Source organism: Denticeps clupeoides, chromosome 16 (genome assembly GCF_900700375.1).
Source record: "Denticeps clupeoides chromosome 16, fDenClu1.1, whole genome shotgun sequence".
Taxonomy (NCBI): domain Eukaryota; kingdom Metazoa; phylum Chordata; class Actinopteri; order Clupeiformes; family Denticipitidae; genus Denticeps; species Denticeps clupeoides.
Window position 1 is genome coordinate 17474741 of NC_041722.1, and position 27306 is coordinate 17502046.

General features: G+C 42.6%; 1 protein-coding gene across 4 annotated transcripts in view; it reads right to left on the reverse strand.

The window, feature by feature from the left end:
- Positions 1 to 27306, reverse strand: part of ambra1a (autophagy/beclin-1 regulator 1a) — a 51644-nt gene that overhangs the window by 15959 nt on the left and 8379 nt on the right. For 3 of the 4 annotated variants that reach the window (XM_028956328.1, XM_028956326.1, XM_028956327.1), the window contains exons 8-15: positions 26554 to 26640; positions 24587 to 24769; positions 22552 to 22632; positions 22375 to 22475; positions 14133 to 14243; positions 7022 to 7210; positions 5515 to 5669; positions 1598 to 1737 (exon numbers count right to left, since the gene is read on the reverse strand). In XM_028956328.1, the coding sequence (XP_028812161.1) occupies positions 1598 to 1737; positions 5515 to 5669; positions 7022 to 7210; positions 14133 to 14243; positions 22375 to 22475; positions 22552 to 22632; positions 24587 to 24769; positions 26554 to 26640 (1047 nt within the window). The remainder of the gene's footprint in view (positions 1 to 1597; positions 1738 to 5514; positions 5670 to 7021; positions 7211 to 14132; positions 14244 to 22374; positions 22476 to 22551; positions 22633 to 24586; positions 24770 to 26553; positions 26641 to 27306) is intronic. The other variant, XM_028956329.1, reaches the window with a different exon arrangement.

Here is a 27306-nt window from a genome sequence, read left to right on the forward strand (position 1 = left end):
TTTTTTTTATTTTTTTTTTTATTTTGCTGAGCCCCAACAAAACGATTGAAAAGACATGGCTCTAAGCTAAATCTTTTTACACTTAGCAACTCTTGAATTAAGTTTTGCCTAGTGCTTGGTATGAATTATAGGCAGCAGTAACTGGGGAAAACGTCACTTTCATTAGTCCCGCCATCAGAACACTTGAATTAAAGCGCTGATGTTGGTAGTGGGCGTGGTCACGTTTGTGTACAAGGGATATTAGGAGAGTAGAGAACGGAGGGAAATGGAAGAGAAAGGGAGGAGATGGATCATGCCCTAAACCTGGGCATGTCACATATTGACAGGAGGGGGTTTAAATAGTCCAGAATGAGGAAGTAGGGTGTGTGAGAGCTGTTAATCATGCCTACGGGATCCTCCCCTTTTTATACTCATAAAAACATCATTCACTTTCATCTAATGGGCGTCAGATATAATAACACACCAGCTAAAAGAGCTACGTGGGTAATTAGTTCCTCCTTCCAAACATATAACTAGCAAGCTCTCTTCAGGAACAGACGAAAATTGGTGGGGACTCAGGTGCTTATTACCATCAGTGGGTAAATCAGAGGTTGGCTAAGGTGTAAAAGTACAGGTAAAAATGTAGCAAGGGGGGTCATTTTTAAAAGCCTAAGTGACTGACGTAGTTATTTATTTTTTATTAAACACCTTTCCGGCTCCTCCGTTATAATCTTACACTGTGTGTCGCTGACAGCTTGCTGATGTACCTCCTTAAACGTGCCTTCATAGAGCCTAAATGAAAATGGAACGGCGCTGTAATTAGTTACAGTTTTGTTAAATGAAAGGATCAGAGTTCTGCATCACCAGTGTTCCTCCACCGTCCTACGTCCACATAACAGCAGCACCACAGAGATAATGAGCCGGGAGGTGCAGTCTGAAAGCTTTCTTATCAGCGGAGAAACAAAACCTGAGCCGTTTCCTCTCGGCAGTGAAGTCAACTATTTTTTTTACAGAACAGCAGCGGGATCACAATAGAGCATGATAGGCAATCATTAACAAGACTTGCACCAGAAACGTATCCAGCACTTCAAAATAACAATAAAATGAAAACTCAATTCCACATACCGAAAAAAAATTTGCCCTTAAGATGCTATTTTTTTCTAAAATTAAACAAATGAAAGTCTGTGCAACAGATATTAAGTTTAAAACTTAAAAAAAGGAATTAAAGTTAAAGGGGATGTTTGATCAGTTGCTGCCCCATCCTATAAATCACTGCAGGGGTTTAATGGAACGAACACAGCAAAAATTAATTGGTCATTTTTAGTAAACAAACCAAAAAAAATCTACAGTCAGCAAAAACATTGCTGTACACAAGTCAACAATGACACAAAATAAATAATTCAATAAAACAATTAGAAGACCTTGTTCAGCTCTACAGAAGATGTGTTTAACCTTTGTGGGTGCAGTGTACAGTGTGAAGTTACTGAAAATCTCATTAATTTTTCTTTTGGTAAACATTGGAACGGGTCCCACAGAGCCGAACGCCGCACAATAGCAAGATCAAACAAATAAATGTGACAGGGAAAGCAAAGATGAGGCGAAATGATCTGCTGCTTACACGGGTCTGCAGATCACCAGGTCTCCCTTGTTGGTTCCGTAGGCGAGGCCGAGGCCGGGCTCCGGCAGCCAGCGCGCCGAGTTGATGCTCACGTGGCGCCGTTGATCCGGAGCCATGGGGTACACCACATCAAACACTCTCTGCGTGAAGAACACAACAAATCTCTGAATAACCCACAACGGGGTTAATAACAATAATCGCAAGGGCTAATCTAACTAATCAAACATCATGATTAATTCTTAAAATGAAAGCTTGTCATAATATTTTTATAATATTACTACAGACTAGTGTTGGAATTTGTTATTTTAATGCACTAAAGCAATCAAATTAATTGCTAATTAATCGTTCATTTTGACCACCCAAATAATAACATAATATCCTTTCATCTTTCATCAAGTCAGAAAACCATCAGTACCAGTTTGCAGCACTGTAATCGACCTACAGTGTCTGTTGCCGTGAGCAACACGGTGTTACATCAGGCAGCATCACAGGCACTGTCACAGCTAATCGCCAAGTACCATTCCTTTACTCTAGATAAGACAGTACAACCATCCATGCAGGTAGAGAAGAAAAACAAGACACAGCGCGCTGCAGGCAGTGGAGATGTTCCGCACAGGGACAATGTGCAACAAAAAGGTAGAGAAGGTTGGACACAGCAGGGCCATCCATATCTGGCTGACAGATCTTTCCCTACCACTGATCCCCACTTTCTGCTTAGTCAGGCCTGGCTGTCATGGAAACAAAGTGAGAAGACTGACAGTCGCACCCCGAGCTGGCACGGTCGCCACGTCGGGCTGAACAGTAAAGCGTGAGGGGGTGGGGAGGGGGAAAGGCTCCCACATTCATCTCCAGACAATGGGAATTTGGGACAAGGAAAGAAATCCTTATTTATTTCATTTTGCGGCGAGCATGTACGTGCCATCAGAGTGTGTATAAGCGAGCAAGAGCCGGTGTGTATGTGTCAGTTTCCCCTGGCCTGTAAGCAGCTGATAGCCGAAATGGTGCCAGGGCCCAGTAGGCATGACGTCTCATTTCGAAATCGCATTTTAGGAGCTGTCTGATGGCACCCTGGCAGTGTTTCCCTGTCCCGCTCTTGAGTGTTTGGTCATTAGCTGAACAATAATCCTCTTCCTGAAGTCACTGTCTGTTCCAGGAGACAGAGCCACTAAAATTGAAATAACAAATAATATTCTGCAGAAATTTTCAACTGTACACAATTCTGTCAAGAGACAATGTGGATGATGCATTTAAAAAAAATACAAATGATTTCATGTGTAACAGTGATAAAATTAATGCGGAGTCCCACAAGGTTCTTTTTTAGGACCATCCCCAAAAATGTGAACTTGCCTTGGAAGCTACATGACAAACTTTTGCATTATGTGACTCTAAAGATGCCATTTTTGGGGTTCAGCAACTGATTTGAGAAATAAATTCTGTACTGAAGCTCAGCTCAATTACTAAATTCAAGTCATTAATTTCAATTCAGGACAATTAGAAAAATCCATTGCGCTGTCTGTTCTAAGGTAATTTGACAGTCTGTATCATCTTTCCTAGAGCTTGAACAGACCGCGACTGCAAGGTTATTGACTGGAACAGGCATCTCTGCTCCAGGGAACTAGAAAAAGACCCATTACAATGTTATGCAGTAAAAGGACAATAAAAATCAGAAAGGCGAGTGGCCCTTCATGGTCCATAATCTTCTCTGGCCCTTCTCCCACGCAAGGTCCTCTTGTTCAGATAAACAATGCTAGCGGTTCTTACCTTTTTCCACTGAGATGATCACTCTAACATCTGATTATCATCCTGATCTGTAGTATGTCTTGTAGTTCTTAAGCACTTCATTAATAAATCTTTGTTAGTAATTAATTAATATGTAACAGCGCCAAACGATAGAAATACACAAATAATCAATAAATCCAAGAGGAAAAACACAATATGCACTCATATAGATAACTGACAGTAATAACAAAGATCCAAAAAATGCCAAGAAGCAACGTGAGAGAAAATAACGAAGCGCATATTAAATCGATGCCCTAATTAAAAAAAAACAAAAAAAAAAAAAACAGGCTGAAAGGTCATGTAAAATGCTTTTCATTAAAAAAAGGAGGCTACATATGAAAATGGATCATTATACGGTGCTAACAAGCAAAATAAACATTGTGTGCTAATGGTAATGATGCACCTCTAATTAAGGAAAACAATGGGAAATGTCACACGGCATAAAAACAAACAACCTTTTAAAAATGATGGCTATGGCAAGTCCTGCCTGGCATGGATATGTTGCAGCTGCCATGTTACTATGGTTACAACAGAAATCATACAGCTACCATGGTCCCACGAAACCGCAAACATCCTCTTTAAAATATGCATTTTGCTTCCTTTTTTAAAAGGCACATGCCTGGGAATATGATGTTTGGAGAATTGATTTATTTCACCACGTTCTGGCTTTAGTGCATGAAGATGAACGCATTTCATTTTTCAGCTGCATTTCACCACTGGTTTATATAAAACAACATGAACGGGGAATTGTGGCATGAGGCATGCAGTTGTCAGGAATTGGGGTAAAATGAAAGGGTGCAGGGGTGGCTGTTTGGGAAGCATATCGTCCTCATTAGCATAATCTTGTTAGACACATGGGCAGGTTTATACTCTCGGGGCGAGTACACAGTGTTGCAAACAAAAAGTAAGAATTAAACAAATACATAATAAAAAGCAACTCCTGCTTGCGTCTCAGAGCATGGGCCAGCGCTCCTTAGGGAAATTCATATGTACAAAGCGAAAGATGAGAGCAGTCAGAAGTTCGCTTGAGCAGCCTGCCAGATCTGTGAGATCTTTTACGCTTTTTGAAGCCAGCAGCCACTGAGGGGAGGTTATGAAAATTAACAGCTTTATGGACTTGCAGAGCAAGCAATAAAATATATATTTTTAAGAAACTACATACTATTATATGTACATAACTATTAACATGGCAAAATCCATATTGGGAAATATGTTTAATAAATGCCAAATGGGGACCCTGAGGGCAGGTTGTGACCCTTTCAACTAAACTGTTTTGCTTTCTTCAGCTCTTTTTGCATCTAGATCAAGACTCCTATCCATAAGACTCCATGGACTAAAACAACAACAGTGATGAACGCCAGCTATTGCTCTATTGTGTGGACGAAGGCGTGCTGGATGGCATGAAAAGAGGGAGCTGATGAAGGATTCTTTGGAAAGAGACTTTCAAGCTGAGTTTACGCGCAGCAGCGACTCGACTGCATTGTGTGGGAAACGGGTGAACAAACGGCAACAAAACATTCACTTCTCATCAAGGTCTTTTCACTGCCGCGCCGTCTCTGCTTTTAAAAATATTACTGAAAGACTCGGGTGCAAAGGAGTAATCAATAATGCATTTGGGATGGGGGGACAGCACTGTCACTCATCTCAGAGCACTGATCCCCACCGGTGATGCGGCAAGATGTCGAGTGTAGAACCTGGTCAGAAAGGGCATGGGGAATGCTACGCACATGGAGCCGGGGTCACACATGTGACCGGATGCGACAGGAAAAGAAAGAAACTGCAGCTGTCTGTCAGCATCTAGTCACATCCCAGGCAGCGCGTGCTCGGAACCTGATTTGAAGATGTTAACGTTGCAAGTCTCTTGAGGGTTTCTGATTGTATAACTCACAGATGCAACTCGCAGGGAGGGGGGGAAAAGAAAATGTCTGAGAAAGTGCTGCCATTAAAGCCTTTGATTCATGCACACAATTCTCCAGACTCAAGGGTCAAGATCTGCAGCTGATGTTCTCTCCAGAGACAAACTGCCAGCATGCATCCTTCATGCTCAGAACATCCGAATGTTCTGTATGCGAGGACCCTGCTGCCTCAACAAATGTAAACATCGCGTCCCCGGCTGAGAGTTGATCTTGAAGACTTACCCTCATGGACGTCTCTCCACCATGGGGCTGCTGCAGGCGGAAGACCTGTGCCACCATGTGGTCGGTGGTGTGGTGCAGCAGGATGCGGCGGGAAGCCAGGCCAATCATCACGTAGCGGCCCAGAGGGGAGAGGCTGACCGAGATGGCATTAGGACCTGAGAGCGAAAAATAAACACAAATCAGCTATAATTGATGAGAACAAGCGATATTTTCAAATGGGCACGTCCTTAAGATAAAGACCTTTCAGTCCAGGCTTCATCAAAACAGGAACACTTCCATCTTAAATGTACTAATTTGTGTTTAAGTGTCTCAGCTCAAGGGCCATCACTTTCATTACTTTAATTTCTCCGTCTGATTGGAACCGTGGACCACAGTTAAATCCGCTCACTTAATCCCATTATCAGGCCTCAGGATAGTGGCAGTGTCCTACATCCACCAACAGCAGTCTAGTTCACATGACCTCCCGAGACCAGAGTCTCCAGCATCGGTTTCCAATAAGCTGGCTTCCAAAGCTGATTTGGCACTTTCTCATGGAAGCACATAATTTGGTGGGACAGGTGTGAAGCATGTGCTGCTGAAAACTGCAGACGAAGAGGTGACTCAGAGTCACATGATAATAAAGCTTGATGTTTCAGACCAATCCAAATATGTAAAAGAATCCCTCCACTATAGAAGATTGGGAGCAAACATCACTCTGATGCTTGCATACGTCAAATAATTCCCAATGTCATTGGGTTCATGTAGGTGGCATTATTTTTACTATATTGGTAAGCTTTACTAAGCTGCTTTATATTTGGCTCTGGACACTGCTACTAAGAGAGATGGGGACCCAAATTAAGGAAATTAGTCTTTTCATTAAATAATTAGCTTTTTTCATAGCATTTTTAATTGTAAACGAAAATTTTGTGTAAACATGGGTCGGCCTCCACCGAACACACAGGTTTCCACTGCCTGCCAGGGGCTTTGGACTTGTAATTATGGGGTCATTACAGCTTGTTCCTGATCCATTTTTTAAAGCTTAATTAAGCAGGTTTATTCCAAGCGAGGTGCCTCTGCATTTCTACACAAGGCACTAAAACAACTGAGGTAATTATCAGCCTCAGCCATCATTCTAAGTCTCATTAAAGACTGTCCCTGAACAAAATGTCTGGAGAGGGTGCTGAAATGGAATGAATAAGAAATAAGCAAATGATTACCATGAAAAAATAAAAATTGCTTTCAAATAAATAGGTGAAAAAATGTTGAACCCTAACTCTCTGTTGCAAGGACCTATCAGCATGCAGTGTTATATAAGGAAGCACCACTAGATAAGCATCTAATACAAATGAATAAATCACATAATTACATGTATACAGTACATCAGAAAATAAATAAATTAATACAATTATAAATAAATACCACTATAGGATGACATTTAGGTTTTGCATTTCTTTTAAAGTAAATGATAATTTATTTGTATTTATAGTTTGAAATGTATGTGCCATGTTTTAAGTATTTGCAGACTCACCAAAGCGCTTGGTATAAAGCATCTCCCCCAGGTTGTGGGACGCGAGAGAGTAGACGGCCAGGATGCCCTCATCCGGAAAGCCCCGCTGGCTGCTGGGAATAAATACTGCCAGGAGCTGTCCATCAGCAGAGATGTCACAACTGGCATCGTTGTAAATTTTGCAGTTCTGCACCAGCACGTTGACAGAGGCTAGAGAGAGGAAACGGAAATTTACCATGCTATGAATCATTTAAAAAAGAATTTCCACGTTGGGGATCAGCTTTAAGATCAAAATTGGGCATTCTACAACCCTGGTGTACAGACATATTATTCATAATGCTAAGTATAGCACACGTTTGTATTCTGAATATGCTAGTCACCACAAATGCTGCGATCTTTCATGGACTGAGAACAAACTTTGCGAATCATTAGTGAAGTGTACAGGCTTCATTCTTAATCAAATGCTAAATGAATGACAACCTATTTTGGTTCTGCCAGTACTGATGAGCACAGATCTCATGCTAGAAGATGAACAGAATGTTGATAAAAATGAATGTTGCCTGGTTTTACATGCGAACACATACTCATTTACATTTATAGCATTTGGCAGATGCTCTTATCCCGAGTGACTTACATAAATGCTTTATTTGGTTCAATAGGACCCAATAGCAGCTTAATCTGTTTGCTTAACAACTCAGAACCAAACTTTTTTTTAATATAGAAAATGTTCTTTTAGGTCTTAATAATTTCTAAACAGGAAAGTTTTTAGCTTACATTTTAAGATCTTGAATGACTTAGTGAACATCTAGTGGAAGTTCCTTTCACCTGCTAGGAGCCAAGAAAGAGTCTAGATGAATGCTTTCCTAGTACCTTGAGAGATGGTGGTACCAGTGGAGCAGTGCTGGAGGGTCAGCGAGAGCGAGGTGCACAGCGAGAAGCGATGAGTGATCTGAAGTAGGAGAGTGCTGACCCTTCCTTGGCTTTTCAGGCCACCACCAATATTTTAAATTTACAGGAAGCCAGTGGAACGAATGTAGCAGTGGAGTGGTGTTACTCCAATTATAAGGCTTATCTAGGATTCAATGAATTATATTTTTTCCTAAATTCTGTGTTTTTTGTATTTTTTTCTTAATTTTAATTCTTGTAAATTCCATGTTTTCCATTTTTATTTATTCACCTGTGATTATGGACAAATGAAATATGCCAAATCATTGTTCAAAAAAATGTGTTTGGGCATTTACCTCTTTGCTTTTGTATACAATCTACATGTAAATAATATGTATAAAGAACTATTTCACAATTTTACACATTCGCAAATCAACATAAAATCTTCAAATAAATAGACATTGGGAAGACCTGGAATACAAAAAAAGTTGTGCCCACTTGCATAATGAACTGGAACCATGGTAATAAAATTAGGTTTTGAATCAGATGGTGACCAAGAATTTGCTGAACTGCGCATAATCAGCCGGGCAAGAGGTCCAGACTTGTCCGAATGTCCTGCCTCAACCAAAAACACATGTAGTGGGCTGCTGATTATTCAGAATTATACGGATTTCATTTTATTAGTTGTATTCTGTGATTCCATCCAAGTTTTCTGCATCATGGAAATCACCCACTTAACGCATGATCCTATTCAGAATATGGAATGTACATAGAAACATATCCACATATTTATATGATAAATGTTAGTCTCCAGATTATAGAATCATTAAAAAGATTTAAATTTGATTGTCAATTTGGCTTCTTGCTGGGTTAGCACTAGCTAACAAGCAACATATACATACAGCCTATTTCCTGCAGTTTCTTCACACCAAAGGTCCAAATTTGCTCAAATCAAGAGCGCAGTTGAAAGGCTTATGGGGAAAATGCCATTTCTCACTACAGCGCTATGCAGAAAAGCTGAGAAGAGCTGTAAATGTTCCTTCATCTTGGGGGAATTACTGAAAATGAAGTGTTCAGCCTACTCTCCAGGTCGGTCCCAAATTCACCACCATCTACAAAACACCACAGACACTTGTCTGTCCCAGGTGTCTTCTGTTCCACAAAGACTTACATCCTACTGACGTCTGGCTCATTTTTAAAGTGACAGTCGCAGGCATGGGTCGAATTTTACTGAGATTTGTGGGGGAACTGATGCAGTAACATCTGTTCGGCTTGTTCACAGAAATGATACGAGATACCAGACAGAAATATTCAGATAATATCCAACACTTTATATAACCTTGCAGTCACTATCTATTTTTTTTATTTTGGGATTTAATTAAATGGAACATCTTTGAAATAAAAGATATTCTAATGCCAAGGCAGCACTTTTTTTCTTTTTTTTTTTTTACAAAAAAATGGCATAGAAAAAAATAACAAGAAAAAGGGACTCACTGTATGCCTTTCCCACAGGATGCAGTATATGCCAGAGTGAATTGTGGCCTTCATCAAGAGCATAGCTTTCACCAGAATTACAAACAGAAGAAATAACACATCGGGCCCAGAATCCAGATTTCTCAAGCGTCACGTGTTAAAGTAAAAGAAATTTTAAAAAAGCACATTGGGGTAGAATGTATGGCCGCCCCTTTATGGTCGTGCTGCTAGTGCCTACTGGTGTGAAGGATTTCCACCTAATGACCCTGTCCAGGATGCATGTGACAGGGGTGCTACACATGAAATAAAGTTCCCCCTGGCCAGCACCGAGGTTCATGGTGAGGGACGGAGATGTGGGGTCAAGACTGCATGGAGGCTCATTAAGAAAGAAAAAAAAAATGGAGATTTACTGGAGCTCTTGGAATGGAATGCTGGAGGCCAGAGCCCCGCCCCTCGTGGAGATCCCTTTATCAAAGCCATCCATCTGGCACTGGGATGCACAACAAGCACTTGTGCAGTTGTGCTGAACAGTCTGTGTGTGTGTGTGTGTGTGTGTGTGTGTGTGTGTGTGTGTGTGTGTACACAATCTTGTAAGTAGAAACAGGGAAGCAGATGGCTGAACTCGTTTACTCATGAAAGTTAACTTTTACTTAACGGATAGGGTAATCTCAATCTTCCCTGACACCGCAGAATCTGTTTCATTACCATTTCAAAACGACATCTGAACACACAGTTGGAAGAACGGCGGAGATGAGAACCTCCACCAGATGACCCGTATGGAGTTTTCCCCTCGCCGGAACGGAGGAAAATAAAATATTTCTGCAAGTGTTTGAATTTAATGATGTCCTGACTGACACAGGCAATTAAATGGCACCGTTACACGCAGCATTGAAGCAATTAAACAATTAAATTGTTTCTCGCATTGTGTGAAATTGCTCTGCAGTGAGCTGGCGAACCCATCCATCCATGCAAATGGTCCTTCATGACCCTCATGAAAAGGGATGTAAAGATGAACCGTGAATAGAATGAAAATCTAAATTAATGTGAGCAGTTGTTGAAAAAAGAAAATCACACTGAAAAGTAAAACCATAATTTACCTTTGCCATCGGCACAGCTCACGAACGGACGAAATGGGATGCGGCCACTCTCAAAGCGAACAAAAACGTCAACGTCCCCGTCTGCGGGGTCTCGTGTGGCGACTTGATCAAGAAACTTTGAGTCCACAAACACACACTGAGTCAGAAAGATTCTAAATCAGCAAAATCATAAATCAAATCGTAAAACTCTTATCAAGTCAGACAAGCAGACCGTACATTACGGTCATTAAATACCGGAGTGATTCTCAAGTCCATTTCAAGTTGGACTTCTGAGGGTGTTGCCTCCCTAAAGCATACAGGCTTGTGATGCCAACGCACAATCCTGACAAGCAATTAATTGGGTGTTCGTACAGTACAATGGGATTATGCCAGTCCCACTGGGTTCTACGGGGGGGAGGGTTTGTTCTGGTTGGAACGGGAAGGGCGGGAGGGGATACATACCTTGATACTACAAGCGCTGGTACAAATGTGAGCATCATTAAACAAAGCCCCTGACCAATTACACACGTGCCTCGTGGGAAAGTCCATATGGAGACAAATGCATGCAATCTGCTAGTACTACGGTGGGAATAAGATAGGCCCAGCGTGCTGAAAGCCGTTTAGGAGACAGCACTGAGTTGAATTTAAAAGTGGACAAGGTAGTTAATGGATGATGCATGAAATAAAGAGCTAACTAGGGGCGTGGGTTGGTAAGGACCTCATGCATGGACCACATGACACGAGATGTATCATGATACATGGATCACAATACGATTATATCACGATATACTGTGGTACCTTAAATATTGCGGTAATTCTGTATATTCTATCTATATTCTACAGTTCACAGAAAATGTAAAAACAGAGCTGCAGTGATGCAGTGTAGGATCTGATTGGATCACATTAAATTAATGATTCAGCAAAAAAAATAATAAAACTTAGAAATGCATATTAAAAATAATTTGCGGGCAGCTATTAAAATGCAAGATCTTCTGGAACCTTCTTTTAGATGTTGCCATGACTCCATCCAATGAAACTGTGGCTGCACTGGAAAATTGAATGGGGTGATGATTGGGGTGAATGGGGTGAGCACTACTGACTGACACCTTGTTTCCCCCAAAGGAGTTAGACTCTCCTTTCTAAATGTGCCCAGGGCAGTGCTAAAACCCTACAGTCTGACATTAGATGGTTTAAAACTATGAAATGGTGATAGAAATATTACATTTCTGTTTTCAGACACCTAAAAAGTAGACGCAACAGAATCTAACAAATCTCTTCACAGGATTAGTAAAGTGATGCAATTAGGCAAGTCTCAGATTCTGCTTGATGCCACGGCGCCACAATTAAGAAACATCTGGCTGGCATCGCGGAATCTTGGCACGCCATCACGGAGCTCCGCAACTCTCAGAGCTTCTGAAAAGCTCTCACTTATTTATGCACTAATAGCGACTACAAAAATAGACGCAATAACAAAGCATGCGTGTCTCAGGGACAAATGGAGGTCTGAAAGGAAGGCACTGCTGATGGAAGGAGGGGCCGACAGGAAGCTACTTAGACCACGTTTCTATACGGAACTGATGCAAAATGATCAAGATTCCCTGCATCTGCATCAAGAAAAAAAAAAAAAAAAGCTATCACATGAAGCCCTTAAAACATTGGTGTCTTGTCTATCCTGCTGAGAGAATTGCCGAGGAAGCGCGCCAACATCTGTTTCAGCGCGTCGCTGACGCTACACCAACACCCGCGTAAATTATAGATGAGCGGCAGGCATAAACGGGAGCAGTCTGCCTGCACAGAGGTGTCCGGAATCGCCCAGCAAAAGTTTGGGAACATATGTTGGGCTGCAGTTCCTGACTACGGCAAACTGTTCTTGAAGTCACATTGACGGGGTTTGAAAAAGGAAAGAAGAAATAAAGGGGAAAAAATAAAAAGAAAAAGAAATTTAAAAAAAATATAAAAATCACAGCACTCTGTAATTTTTATGCCACATAGCGATAAACAAACTAAAGGCTTGGCTGACGTGAGTGAATTTCTGGAGAAGAACAGCCTCAGCACAAATTTTTTCCATAAATATATTTATAGATATATCGCATTGTCACGAGCGGCAATGTGGCGCGCTTTAACACATTGTTCAATCAGTCTTTCTAAATTCAAGTGCGGGGCCCTAAACTTAATAATGTCCCCTGCAGCGGCAGCACCGGAGTTCAGTGACTGTTCAAGAAGCGTGTTTCATTGTCCCAAAGAGAAGAATGTCCTTCCTGACGATGCAAGGGAAGAAACGTGGGCACAGCCAGAGCACCGGATACTTACCTGCAGGAGGAATCAGTGCGGCGCTAATGGGGAAAAAGAAGGAAGACGCAAGAGGCTGCAGCGCCCCCTGAAGGACTTTGAGAGAAGGAGCTGGCTTCAATGAAAACTCACGAGCATGTGATGTTTTTTTGTTTTTTTTTTCATAATGACAATAATCATCATTATTATTACTATTACTGGTCAACCACAAGCAAAATCATCCCAACTCCCATCAGCTGCTGCCTCTAAACAGCTCAATGCGGTCAACCTTGAGGCAGAGAAAAGCATCTTAGATATTCAGAGCTGCGAGCTTCTGAAGGCGCAGATACACTTTCACTTTGATCTGTGCGCTTCGCTCTTTTTATAGAACAAAACAAAGCACCAAGCTCCAGCCCGACGAATGAAACCGTTGAAAAATTGGCCTACAAGCCAGTCACGGATGCGCAGAAGCACAGTGACGAAAAAGTGAGAACGCAGCCGCTCTCCGCTCAAGAACACAACGCTTTGTTCCACAGAGACAATCAATAAATAAACGAACTCCATATTAATGTAGACCTGCTCGATTCGGCCAGGTTCGGACCAGTTCCTAATGAAATATGCATGATATGAGAGGTGATATTGGAGCAGTAAATCGAAACGCCACAACTGCCTCATCATAAGGAACCACCACTCAGTTATTAACTTGATAAGCTGGTCAAACTTCTGGTGCAGTTTCCAGATACAGTTGTGCTATGATGCCAGTATAATTTTCACTGCTTTGATTTTGAGTTGCAGCCTCAAATAATGAACGTGGCCAGTTTTAAGCATAGTGGGATGGAATAACAAGGTCATCCGCCAGGACCAGGACGGGAAAATGTGGGTATTAACAGCAGATCCCCTTCGAGCCATATGAAGATTAGTCTTATTTCATAAAGTGGCGGGCAGGAAAAAAAAAGCACAAATAAAATATCTCCCAAAGAGCAATAAATGCCAAATAACAACTGACGTGAATCGCTTACCACCCGCAGTGCGCAGAGGGTGAGCTGGGTAGCCCACTCACAAAGGGTCTAAAAAAGCACCCGGCTTGACCCGTGCCAATGGGCCGGTGTCCCAGAAAACCAATGAGGTTCCAAAATAAATAATAATTATACACTTAAAAGAGCAAACAGCTTGATTTTTGGCATCAATTGTATTTTCTCCCCATGAAAAAGCTGTACGTAAGCACAAAAACGACTTACAGCAGAACGTGTGTGGATTTTTCTTTCCTGCTGAGGAAGGAAGTTTCTTTCACAGTGTCAACCCACTTTTCATAAGGACGACATCCACCAGAAAAACCTCACACTTCATCTGCAATATGGCAATTATGCAAACAGACAGACTTCAGGCCTTTTAGCTTTCTTTATTCCAACCCCCCGAAGGGGATCACTCACCATTACTGATCTCAGGGAGGTCGAACTTGGTGAAGTCCCACCACTGCAGACGGTATGTTGTGTTTGCTATGTTGCTCGCCACAGCAGACTGCCCGTCCCCTATCACTGCGCCTGCGGGGACAAAAAAAAAAAATGCATTAACGTCTTTAAAAATTCACTTAAACAGCATAAATGAAAATGACATTGCGACACATGGGCATTCTTTCCATCCATGTAATTCACAAAAGCAAACTATTGAAGACAATAAAAAATGCATTCTGGATTAATTTACATTGCACTTAAAATAAATAAATAAGTTATGGATAATGCACATGGGATGATCCATAGGAAGAACATCTTTAGTGAGTGCAACTGGATGTGGTAAACAAGCTATTTGTGCTCCATTTACCATGTGGCTCATTGCTATTCAAGACCTGGGATTCAATTTCCCTGCTGGCGACCTGTGCTTTGTGAAGGAAATGCACACACAAATAGCCATTAGGTAATTCAGGACTGCAGCTTTTGCCCCCGTGATTAACCGGATTGGGACGATGACCAAGACCACACTACTGGACTGCTGTACTATTCTGCATCTTGGAAGAGTAAAAATAAACACTGAGACTTCTTCAGACTCCACTGCATTCAGTGAAACTATGTTTTAGTTTGAGGTCGAGGGGCCAAATTGTGCTAAATGCTAGATCAGGCAGGCCTGTTGCACTGTAATGACAGCCCACGCGTGATATTCCTACCCTGCTTCATGTTCCCTGGGAGGAAAGTGTTATTAAGTCTGGTGGAGTCGTAGACAAAAAAAAAAAAAAAAAAAGGATTTGTTAAACTGCATCAAGTTTAACTACTTTACAGCTGGAAAATATGTCCTGAAGAGTATTTTCCTTGTAAAACAATGATCACTGATGATTTATTAACACATTCAATCAAAACAAATCATGATAAATTGATTAATAGTTTGCTATAATAATTCAAACTATTAGACACACAGGACTGGAATCAAATGAAGGCATAGTTGGTATTGTTTTTTTATTCTATTTGTTAATGCTGCTCTTCTACTGTTTAATGTTAAATGCAAATTTCCCACTTCTGGGAATAATGAAGTATTATCTAATCTTCCCATTCACTTTGAATGGGGTGACATCACATACCACCAAACTTTGCTTACTGCTGAAATTTTTTTTTGTGAACATGTTGGCTAATCAGTTGGGTTTATTGAGGGTCAATTGGCTATGTTGCCACTTCTATGCTCCCTGCACGGCGGACACGCCCACCCTCAAGCGTTGGTGTGATGCGTATGTCTGATCATATAATAAAACGCAGTGGCATTAATGGTGTTCATTTATTTTGGCACTTTAGATGTATACAATTACAATATGATTAATGCATTAACGTTTAATTATGATATCAGCAAGATGTTAAAAAAATGGTGTTATACTCTTATCATGACTGAATGTTGCAAATAACTGAAACAAGGATGCTTCAAAATACTCCTCAAAGAGGCAAAAGAAAGAACAAGCTGAAGCTTGTCAATTAAAAAAAATTAAATATGGATGGCGGTGTTTACATTCCAAGTTCGGATTGTAGTTAATGAAAACAAATGGAAGAAATCCTAAAATGAAGCGACAGCAGCTAAATTAAGACATAGGACGAGCAAACAGCAATTCATGGTCTTCATTCAACTGCAAGTGAACTGATTAAAAAAAAAAAAAAAAAAAACAGATTGCGTTTTGCCAAAATTGGCCACAATTACATGACACGGTTTATCAAAAAGTTCCAGAGACTGCAGAGCGTGAGGGATTACGCACCGTGGTAATATCATAAACCTCTTTAAAAACCGCAGTCGTCTTTCACGCAATAAAATACACAAGGTTGGCTGGAGAGCTGGAACATTTCAGATAGCGCAGCAGCGCGGCCGGACGACTCCCTCCAGGTGGAAACTTTAATCTGCAAATTGCCGTCACTCGGGATGATGGGAATTAGCCGCTCGCTCTGTTGTAGCAGGACTCTGGCAGATTTGCTGGAGAGGCAGCTCCAGTGGCTGCTTCTGGGCGTATAAAATTATGATTATCAGCGTGTTTAAATTAAGTGCTTATATAGGGTTGTTTTTTTGTTGTTTGTTTCAAAATCATAGCAGTAAATAAAAGCGCAACCGAGAAGTGATGATAGTGTCAAGCGAGGAAAGAGTTCCTAGGGTCACCGATCGGTGGGAAGTCCCAGGTCCATGGCATTTTGTGCTTTCGTTTTTCGTGAAGGATCCCTGCGCCTGTGTCTTTGTCAAGCTGCGAACCTCTCCCCAAACAAGAGGTGTCAAAAGCCAGCAACACACTCACCTATGAACCAGAAGACCCAGGTTCAAAGACCCAGGCGGTTAAAGAAGCGGCCCCGCAATCAGAAGGTTGCCGGTTCGAATCCCGATCCGCCAAGGTGCCACTGAGGTGCCACTGAGCAAAGCACCGTCCCCACACACTGCTCCCCGGGCGCCTGTCATGGCCGCCCACTGCTCACTCAGGGTGATGGGTTAAATGCAGAGGACAAATTTCACTGTGTGCATCGTGTGCTGAGCATCACATGTGACAAACACTTCACTTTACTTACTTTACAAATCCTGCTTACTACCATTATGTCCCTGAGCAAGACACTTAACCCTAAGTTCCTCCAGGGTGGCTGTCCCTGCAACTACTGATTGTAAGCCGCTTTGGATAAGGGTGTCTGATAAATGCCGTAAATTTAAATGTAAGATTAACCCAATCTTTACCTAAACAGACAGACTTTTAACTAATGTATTATGACATTTATTGGAGTTTTCTGTCATGCAAGAGAGATGACTATGTAATTTACTCAAAAGGACAGCCATGTATAGTTAATTATGTGGGCCAGCTAAATTATCTAGCTGAAAAAAAAAAAACATTTATGACTGTTCCCATGGCACGGTGAGTGTCCGAGTTTCACCGGGCAGATGAGGGGGTGTGGTTGGGTGATGCGTTTTGTTTCCCGAGTGGAGCTCAGCAGCTGGCTCCGCATTTAACCTGAGAATCCCCCTCACGACCCAGACGTGATCCAAGGGCCGTTCCACAGAACCATGCAGGGGCTGCGGAAAGGAGCTGTGTCCAGGCATCATCACATACAATTCCTGATCAAAGGACGACAAATGTGGGGGTAAAAAAGCGGCGCTGGGAGACGCCGAAGAGAAGAGAGGTAGGCAGGTTTCTGGAGAGCGATGCTGACGTGTAGGCGGTTGAAGAAAGTCGATGTGAGGGCGTACTTTTAACACAGAATGGTGACAAAGCTGCTTTATTGGAGACATTCATTCATTTTTTATGGCTGCTGTAAAAGGTGCCGAAGGTGATCAATGCCTAATAAAATCTCAAAAAAAAAAAAAAAAAAAAGCAAGCGCAAATAAATAAATCTATGCAACAGCAGCTGCTCTGGCTGTAATTCTTTTTTCTAACTCGGTTGTTAATTTTCTCTGCAACACTGCAATGTAAAAGCGAATGATGGAACCATGGCATTGTGTCTATGAGACTTTGATGAATGTTGGAAAAAAAAAAAAAAAAAAAAAAAAAAACAGGCAGAAAAAATAAGCTGAAAACCGAGACAAAACAGCAAATGGAGCTGATGAACGGCGAGCGGCTGTAAGCTCCCTCGGGAACGGATCATCAAGTTATCAGGGTCGCCGCCGCCTCGATTCAACCTTTCACAGCCACTCAGCTCCACAAGAAGGTTGCCTCGGGCCACGTCGCAATTACATGATCTTCCACCTAAAATTGTCGCCATTCTTGGGGACACATCTGACACTCTGGCTGAGGGGGACCAGTTCTGCATTTTGAGCCGCGGATCAAGGCAACGTTCTATTTAAAAGGGTCAAAGCACCTAAGCGCAGTTGTCTAAATTTCGGGTGGAACTTTTTGAAAGCTCTCAAGTCAAAGCAGAAATCACCAGCAGGTATAATGTCAGAGCTAAAATGTAAGAAACTACTTTTTGTAACTAAACTTTTGAGCTGTAAACTCAAAACACAGAGACTGATACTATTCTTTCTTTTCGTTTAAATGAACAGAGAAAATGTCAATCCCCCTCTAAGCAGAAGCGAAAGTCTCTGTGAATAGCCACGCCCCCTAATCCTTCGCCCCTGTGCAGTGGGTGGAGTTAGACTTGCTCCTGATTCTATAGAACAGATGACTGACTATTCATGACTCTTAATGGGTTTTATTGTCCTCTTTTCTTTTTTTTTTTTAAACAACTAAAACTGCAGAAGAAAGGCCACTTCGCTTCAGTGCGGTGCACTAAAAGCAGAGCAATGGTAGCCAATTAGAATAAAAATAAACTAAAGAAAAAAAAAAAAAAAAGACTTCGGTGAAGCACCTCTTCACCCTCAGCCCTTCTTATATCTATAAAGTTAAGTTGGATTTAGGGAAACTCTTTCGGTAAAGTCTCTCCTCACAAGGCCCACCAAGGAGCTCAGCAACTCATGGGAAGCCAAACACCTTGCTCATCAAGAAAAGAAAGTAGGGAGAAGAGAAGAAGAGAGAAAAAAAGGCTTCTCTTGAGGAGGATATTTTTTTCTTCCACCCTCTTCCTCTAATGAGCAAGTGGCTGTCAGCTTAACACAGCTGCTCTTGAAGAGGCGCTTCTGCAAGCCGTGAATCACCCCAGAGGATTTCCTGGCGAGTTTTAAAGAGTCCGTCATGACCAGCGAGGCATGCAAGCGCCCCGGCAACTTTGTGCTCAAGACGAGAACAAGAACAAGTTCTGACCAAGGGTGCACAGACGAGCGGTTCAGGTACAAAGCGCTGACCCAGGTCTACTCAGCACAATGACGGAGACCATTTCAGGTACTTCAGGGTTTTACAGCACTCATAGACACTGGAATCATAACACAATTTATATGATTAAATTAAAAAGGAGAACATAATAAAGGTGTGGGTATGGTAAGTGTCTTATGAGGACTTACAGCAGAAGGTGCCTAAATGACATCATGCACCCTTGAAAAGGCAATTAATAATACAATTATCAATCACAATATAATTACCTGATATTTCATGGGTTATTGGAGTATAAAATTGTTAAAAGTTCCATCTGGATGCATTTTATAAATGACGAACATTGTATTTTCTATGGTTAGGGATCCGTAGTAACGAGGAAGTCGGTTTTGCAATCATCTTAATCAGGTTGGTGAAACCAACCTGCAGGATAAATTTGCGATAACAAGCCAACTTCCCTCAGAGCCAACTTCCCTCAAAGTTCTGTGGATGCAGAATGAAACGTCTCTACCTTAAAGAAAGAAGTCCAGTTGCCATGACTCAACTTTCAGACAAATTCACCTGGATGACTGAGAATCTTCAGACTTAATTGGATATGTAATAAATCAGCATTTTGGGGCAGTGGTGGACTAACGGGTAAGGAAGCTGACCTGTAATCAGAAGCTTGTCGGTTCGAATCCAGAGCCACCAAGGTACCACTGAGCAAAGCACCGTCCCCACATACTGCTGTTCGGCCACCTTTCGTGGCCGCCCACTGCTCACCAAGGGTGATTGGTTAAAAGCAGGGGACACATATAGTGGTGTGCACCGTGTGCTGCACTTGCAGTGCTGTGACAAACACTTTCACTTTTGTTTTGACAGTTGACAGGAAGCAGCAGTTTGTTCATGTTTGGTAATAAAAACCACATATACTGAATCTGGTGCACAGCCAGCCATGTTGAGAAGGGTGGAGGACCGTTTGATCATTTCATCGATTCACCGGCTGGCTCTTCTTTCAATAAACTAAATAGCAGACAAGAGGCTGTTTATCCTCTGTAAATGGTACAACGTGTTATATCTTCAATTAGCAATAAAGAAGAAAAAAAAAAGTACATAAAATTACAAATGCCCAGTAGATCATAGCTGCTGTTTGCCAGAGAAGCTCTGTGCCTAAAATGACCTGCTCCATGTGTCCATGGGTCCATGTATGGATGCATATTTCAGGGAAACCCATTAAATGTTAGCTTGCCAGTATCGTTTTGCATTCTGCCACGCTCTGGTCGGGAAAGACTCACGCACTCCAGCCAAATTGGGAGTGTTAGGAGGTCAGCATTTTCACAGCGTTCGTCCACGCACCAGGCAGACACCGTAACAGGCTACCGAAATAGCACGCAGCCGCGGAGAACCATCACCATGGCGGGGAGCGGAAGAGGCCGAGCTCCGGCACGCAAAACAACATAACGAGGTATGAAAATGGCAGCCACTGTAATAGCTTCCTCAACTTTGTGAAGAGCCGCTTGTTGAGCATGTGGAGGGAGGTTCAGAGAATGAAGGGCCTGTCAGGATGCAGGTGCTTATGCAAGAGCCTGACAGGCACTCACAGCAGGAATGGTGGTGGCAAAAAAAAGCAGCACAGGACACCCCGGGCGGGGCATTTGCCGCCAGGCGTTCCGCAATGCAGGGGCTAAGAAAGCGGAGATGATCCGGTGAGCTTTTTGTGCTCGGAGTACTCACTGACTTCTTAGTCACTCTGGCTTAAGACTGCTTGTAAAGTGGCTAAAGACTGCATGTGCACACACACACACACACACACACACACACACACTTTAAATTGTAGATAGTCAGGGTCCAATGGTTCAAAAAGACCACAGGGGTCTTTTTTGTATGTTCAAAACATCAAAATCATTTACAATTAAAAGCAAATTAAATGTCATTATTCACCAAAAATGAGCTGTGGCCCATTCCTGTACAGTATATAAATTAGCTGCATTGATTACGTTCTTTTTATTAAATCGAACGAAGCGGTAAGATGTCACCCATTTGGGTCACAGCTTCTAAATGTAATGCAAACCCGGCTCTTTATAGAGAACAAAATTATCCCCCTCTTTTGTCCCAATAAAAATGATTTAAGGCACCTCGCTTCGCCCACTATCTTCGTTGCCTTTCACAGTTCTTTTCAGCACATTGTTTTGTTTTTGCATTCATAGAATACAGCTGCTTTTAAGGCAAAAGAGCACAATGGTACCACTGAATTTATTTCATAACCTATGAGAGCAAGAACAGTCTTTGAGACAATACACTCCTTGTCGAGGCTATAAAGAACCACGGCCGGGCATAAAACAGACTGAGGCTGCTGCTGCCGCCACCGCCGATGGGGGTTTTATAACAGCAGCCACCACGGAGTCTTCACATACTCCCCGCCCCTCCACTTCAGACAGGCCATTAGCAGGCAATTCTGGTGGGGTGGGTAATTGCAGTCGGCTCCAAGGTTTGCCCACTGAGTCAATAATATGTTGTTCCTCCATCTCCTGACCCAGCGGCGCAGGTCGTGCTATTGACCCACCCTGATGCGGCACGCTCTGTGGCTGTTCTGTGCAGATGAGTGAACTGCCCAAGTGCATCCCCCTGTGGAAAAACACAAACCACGGCTCTTCTCCCAGTTGAGAGAGTGTACGCCTAGCTACTACTGTCCTCTTCTGGTGAAAAATACCCCCCTCAAAAAAAAAAAAAACTAATAAAAACACCCCACCTGACTTTAAAAGACACATACAATTAAATACAATTTAGGAGAAAGAAAATAAAGGATGCAGTAAGACCTGCTGAGCAAATACTGCGGGGAAAAAAAAGTGAAGTGCACGTAAAGTGAGACAATGGCAGCTCTCAGTATCAGGCAATTAGTGTGTGATGGAGATTCTGTGTGTGTGTGTGTGTGTGTGTGTGGAGATTTCGGTTAAGGCAGCTGAGTAGCATTAGTACTTGAAGTACTCCCTAAAGCCTGGGTGTTTGCCGTTTTTAACAGTAACTGTGGCTTCATACATGCATTGTGTGTACAGGGTCTAAATGCACTCATTAATTTATTTATGCTCCTCCTCCCTCCGGTGGGCGAGCTCTTTAGCACCAGGGTTTTAGCAGTGTTTCGATCGCATGGGCGGGCGCCGCTGTGAAGTACCCTCGTTTGTGAATTCATTAGCCATCGGTACACACACACACACACACACACACCAGGCCGCCACACGTGGACTCGGCTCCCGGTGCGTGGGAAGGGAATGAAAGGGCCACTGGTAATGTGCGGGCCCTCCATCCAAAACACTTACCTGATGGGCTGATGGGCTAATATTACAACAGGCGAGGAGTGACGTGAGAGGCGCAGCCTCAAAAATAATGCGGTGTGTGGGCGGCCAGGTCGGGAAAGCTCTTACATGACTGCAGGAACACTGCCCGCCTGCTTCAGGTGTGTTGGGAGAGATTTTTACATCAGCGGGGGCATTCGACAGTGAAACATGAGAAAGGGTGCTTACCTGCAAGGACCCTGTTGACCGAGGAATGGGTGGCCAAGCCGGGCTGGCCCCGCTCATGGAAAATTCCTGCATACGGCAGGTACTCGGGCAGCAGGAATCGCCTAGAGAAGGAAAAATGATGAGCACCCAGTCTTACGAAGAGGGAGGAGAGCTGTAATCTCAGTAAATGACCTTTACCTGGGTACAAAACGACCAAGAGAGGGGGCGGACATTCTGGCATTGCGTGGTGCCCTGTGTCTGGTTCGATCACCATTATCCCTGCCAAACACAGAAGCAGCGTCAGACTGGACATTGTTGCAGAGTCAAAAATGAACAAAACTGCATCTTTAAACCTCATTTGGACCCAGAAGTTTCCTAACTGATCTTAGATTCAGTAATGACAGGAAACTTTAGGGGATAAAATATGGAAAAAAGACTTTCCTGGGAATGGGGGGCATTAAGAGAAAAGGCTTAATAGCATCCATTCTATTTATCTTCTGAAAAAAAAATATTCTCAAATCCACGTTTTGTTAAAAGACCATGTTCAAGGAGATTCAGAAAATAAACGAAGCCCAAATGAGGTCCTGGTTGGGCTTCAGCTTGAAGTCTTCATCTAAAGATAGACTCACGTCTACAAAAGATCCATGATAATAGGACTGCAAAAAAAAAAAAAAACGTAAACCTTCTGAAATACTGATGCAGAACGTGGACAGACGAGGTGATGGTTTTATGAAAATTAAAGTCATGCTGATCTAGCCTGAAAGAGCAGAGGTCAAAGCGAAACAGATTTATGTTCACACTTTAAACCACTTTGCACGTGAGCCATGACTCTTTGCCTTTCGAGAGGCATCAGCATTACTGCAGTGTTGGATGAGGAGGAGCCGCTAACGTGATTACCTCTTACCCCCTTTATTATCCCGTGCCCTTTCTGTGGCATTTGCATGTTCTGCTGCAGATGATGGAAGGGGAAAGAGTTAAATGGGAGAGAGGCAGGAGAGCGGGAGGGAGGTAAAGGGCGGTGGCAGGACAGTTTCAGAGATTACCCTTCTCTAGGGGAGCATATTCCAGTTTAATCTGCACCCACGAACATTCCGGCTGCGCGCCTTGTGGGGACAAAATTAGGGCATAGACTGTGACAAATCTGGAGATCTCAGAATCGCATCTGTTCCAAGCGCGTTCGCCTGTTTCCAAGAGCTGCTCCCTGCGCAGCAGGTTTGTACATGAATGGAGTGGGTGTCAGTTGCCTGCCGGCCCAAAACTATTCAGAGGAGCTCAGGTCGCACCGTGTACCAGGGGGAAAAAATGGATTTGCTTGTGGAACCTGTCAACCTGTCATATGATTGAAGGGGAGAACGTAATTTGTATGAAAACGCTACTCACTTTGCGTACAAGTGCCACATCAACCATAACAAGTAGCTTGTAGGCAAAATGGTAAAAGTGGACTTTTACGGTGTCTAAATCCATAGAGTGACAACTAAATGCATGGACTGGAGATATGTGATGTGGTCAGATAATAAAACATGCTGAGAGTAACTGGCACATGAAAATGAGAATTCTAACACTGGGCTGCTGACACAAAGGACAGTTTTTTTTTGACTGATTATCTTTGTTTTTATTTAGCAAATCATGTAATGTTGTCTGAAAGGAACACATTCCTTTTCATAGTCACATTGGGGCAGTGGACCCATTTTGTTGTGCTGCGTATCACAATGACAATCAATTCACTCTCAATCAGGCGGCTCCTTCTAGTGGTGTTTCCTTATATGACAAAATGTAAGGATAAAAAAAAAAGAGAGGTTTTTGATATAGAATGATTGTAGTCTGGCAAATGTTCTGGTACCCAATGCATAAAACATGAACAAGACAGAGCCAACCTCTGAACCCTGAAGGGGGGAAACCTGTGGTGACAAAAACAGCAGCTCTGGAGCGCTACATGGATTTAAACCGGGAGGAATCCTACAGAGCTTGTGAAAGTCTTTGTGAATCACAGTCAGCATGGTTTGCCTTCTTTACAAAATAAATGCTTTCATGCTTCAAGTGATTTTGCTAAGCTTCACTTTTTTCATAACCCTGTGTTGCCCTGTAACCATAGTGACTACATAAAAAAAAGCAATTAAAACGAGCAGAAAGCAGAAAGTTTTATATTTTAACATGTATGCATATTAATTCATACTGTTTATACATCCTTGACCAAATCGAGAGCGTTTTGTGAGTCTACAGAGGGAATACTCACTCATACTCCTCAAAGTCCACCTCGCTGTTCTCGAGGGAGGGGGAGGGGTTGTTTCTGGACGAGTCCGAGGTGGAAGACAGGGGCCGAAGCCGATTCTGGTAGCGCAGTGAACGCTGACGGATGCTGTCACGTCTAGACAGGTACTGGATCATGCGCTGGGCATAATAAGCAGCTGGAGATAATCTGGGAATACAAAAAACACACGTGTTCGGGAAGCTTACAACAGAAAACTGGGCAAATAAATCCTCAGTGTGAGAGGAGAGAGTGTTTCTACCCATGAATAAACGAGTAGAAATGCAGCTTAACTGCAAGCATCCATAAATACAACCTTCCACAAAGACGGTCCTGTACGAGAACAGAAAACTGACGCGCAACTGCAGTTATAATCGATAGGAAGCTAAAGTACTTTTGAACTGTTCCAATAATCATATTATCTAAATTAAAACGTGCACACTAAATGCATGACAGGCCAAGACTGAACTTTGTTACACTGACGTAACAGAACAAAGAACAGACCTTCATTTGGGATTCCTTTCACATGTTGTAATGTACAATGCACATCTTAGTAAATAAAATGAAAAGCAGCAATGAGTAATAAAACAATAAAACGCTGGTATTGCACATATAGAACATTCAGGCCCTAGTGAGCTCCAATAATTGCTCTGAACATCTGAGTTTGGGTGAACGGGCCGTAAGAGTAATATAATACCAGACCCCCAACTCCCCCCCCCCGGTTTAATGACAGAATTAGAATTCACCCTGTTTTGCTGAAATTCCAGCCAACAGGAAATGACATCTGATGATACATTCAAAGTGCCTTTTCTGCTCAATAAAAAGAACGGTGATAATGCATTATGTAAAACTTGTAATTAAGGACTTTAATAATGACAGGTCAGAGAACTGCGCTGCCATAATAACCCTTTCTCTGTGGAAGGTGGGGAGAAGGAACGTGACGAGGCAGGCAAATTAATTGGGGCGCCGACATTTCTGGCAGAGTCGAGACGCGGGCGCGTGGGAGTGTGTCAAGACGGGTCAATCGATTACACCAAGACAAGCAGGTCCACGAACCAACCCTGCCAGTGCGTCGTGGTGCAAAATTGACATGGATCTTCCGCCAAGAACCAAGAAGTGAGGGAGACTCCGGGACTCAAGGGTCACAAGGGCAAGAACAGGACTAGAGCCCGCGGTTCTGGAGTCAGAGACGGCAGCAATCAATTCGTATTCCGTCACTTGACATATTAAGCCAGCTTCAGCTCTCCGGAGGCCTGTCTGCTTCTTCGCTGTACAAAATGTGTTTATCTGAACGCGGAGAGACGGGCGGACTGAATTCACCTCAATGTTATTTGCATGACATTAAATATGGAGACAAACGTCCACAGGCCAGCGAGCAGATTACAGAATGAAATGGCTCCGCTGGGAAATGAAGGCGCAAATCAAGCCACGTGTCCTCAGAAGATGAAGTATGGAGAAGTTTAAGTGGACGTTGAGGGACGTGCTCGTATGAACTGAAAACACGCGAGGTGATTTATGTTGATACTGATGACGAGCTTTGGCCGTTTGGCTCAGTATGGATGGATCTAACTGCAGAAGCAAACATGAAAAGCCAATGATAATTGGAACAGCACTGCACGACATGGCTGCATTAAACTTCCATTTTTATTCAGTTAGTTTTCAAAAATCTTTGCATGTTGTCGCGGCTGCAGAAGCTCCTGGAGTCCAGCCAGCATCTCTAACCATACACCAGCTAAATCGATACGTTAATCATATTAAATTCAAGATTTTTACTTGTCATGTGCACAGTAATAGCAGTAAAATGCATCCTAGGATCATCATCGGTCCAAAAACGGCAGCTGTCAGAGGTGACGTCACTCTGGCCACAGTTAATACAGTTTTTTTTTTGTACAGTTGTACAGTACCTGATTACGGCACAGCCCTCTCAATAAAGTAGATTTTTACGAGCAACCCACCTGGCAGGATCTGGGTAAATGGGATGGTCTCGGGACCCGGATACGTCATACCGCGAGAGAGACATGAGAGACGATTCCAGCAGCCTCCTGTAAGGGCAACAGAAACAATAAAAGACCTTTTATGGGGGCGAAAGCAATTTATCAGCATAAATGCTGTGTGAGAAATACCCCAAAGACTCATTGTCTTGTAGGGGTGTGTATTGGCAAGGATCTCCCGATACAATTATATCGCGATATATTGCGATACTGTACATTTGCGATATCCCACAGTTCACTGAAAATGCAAAAGCCGAGCTGAAATTAGTCTGCCTGAAATGCCAAGCAGTAAATCAATGTACCCGGCTGTACAGCGCCATCTACAGGACTGGAGGTTGTAGTCGCATGTTGACTCATCTCTGCTGACCTCACGGAAAATGATAAACAGCACCGCCCGGTGGACAAAATTTAAATACAAAAATATTGCAAAATATTTGGTGTCCCTGTATTGACACAATATCACCACGTAAAAAAAAGGTATATTGCTGAATTTATATTTTCTAACAGCACTTCTTTCTTGGATTTATTAAATAATGTTCTGAGAAATCATCAAAATAACCTTGCTGGACACTAGTCCTTAAGGAAAAAAAAAAAAAAAAAGAATTCTGATTCAAATGAGCTTAAAAAAGTTTTAATAATGCAGCTTCTCAATGTATTAATATTGTACATATAGGGAAAACGATCGGCAAATACACCTGGGAACAGAACAGACTTTTT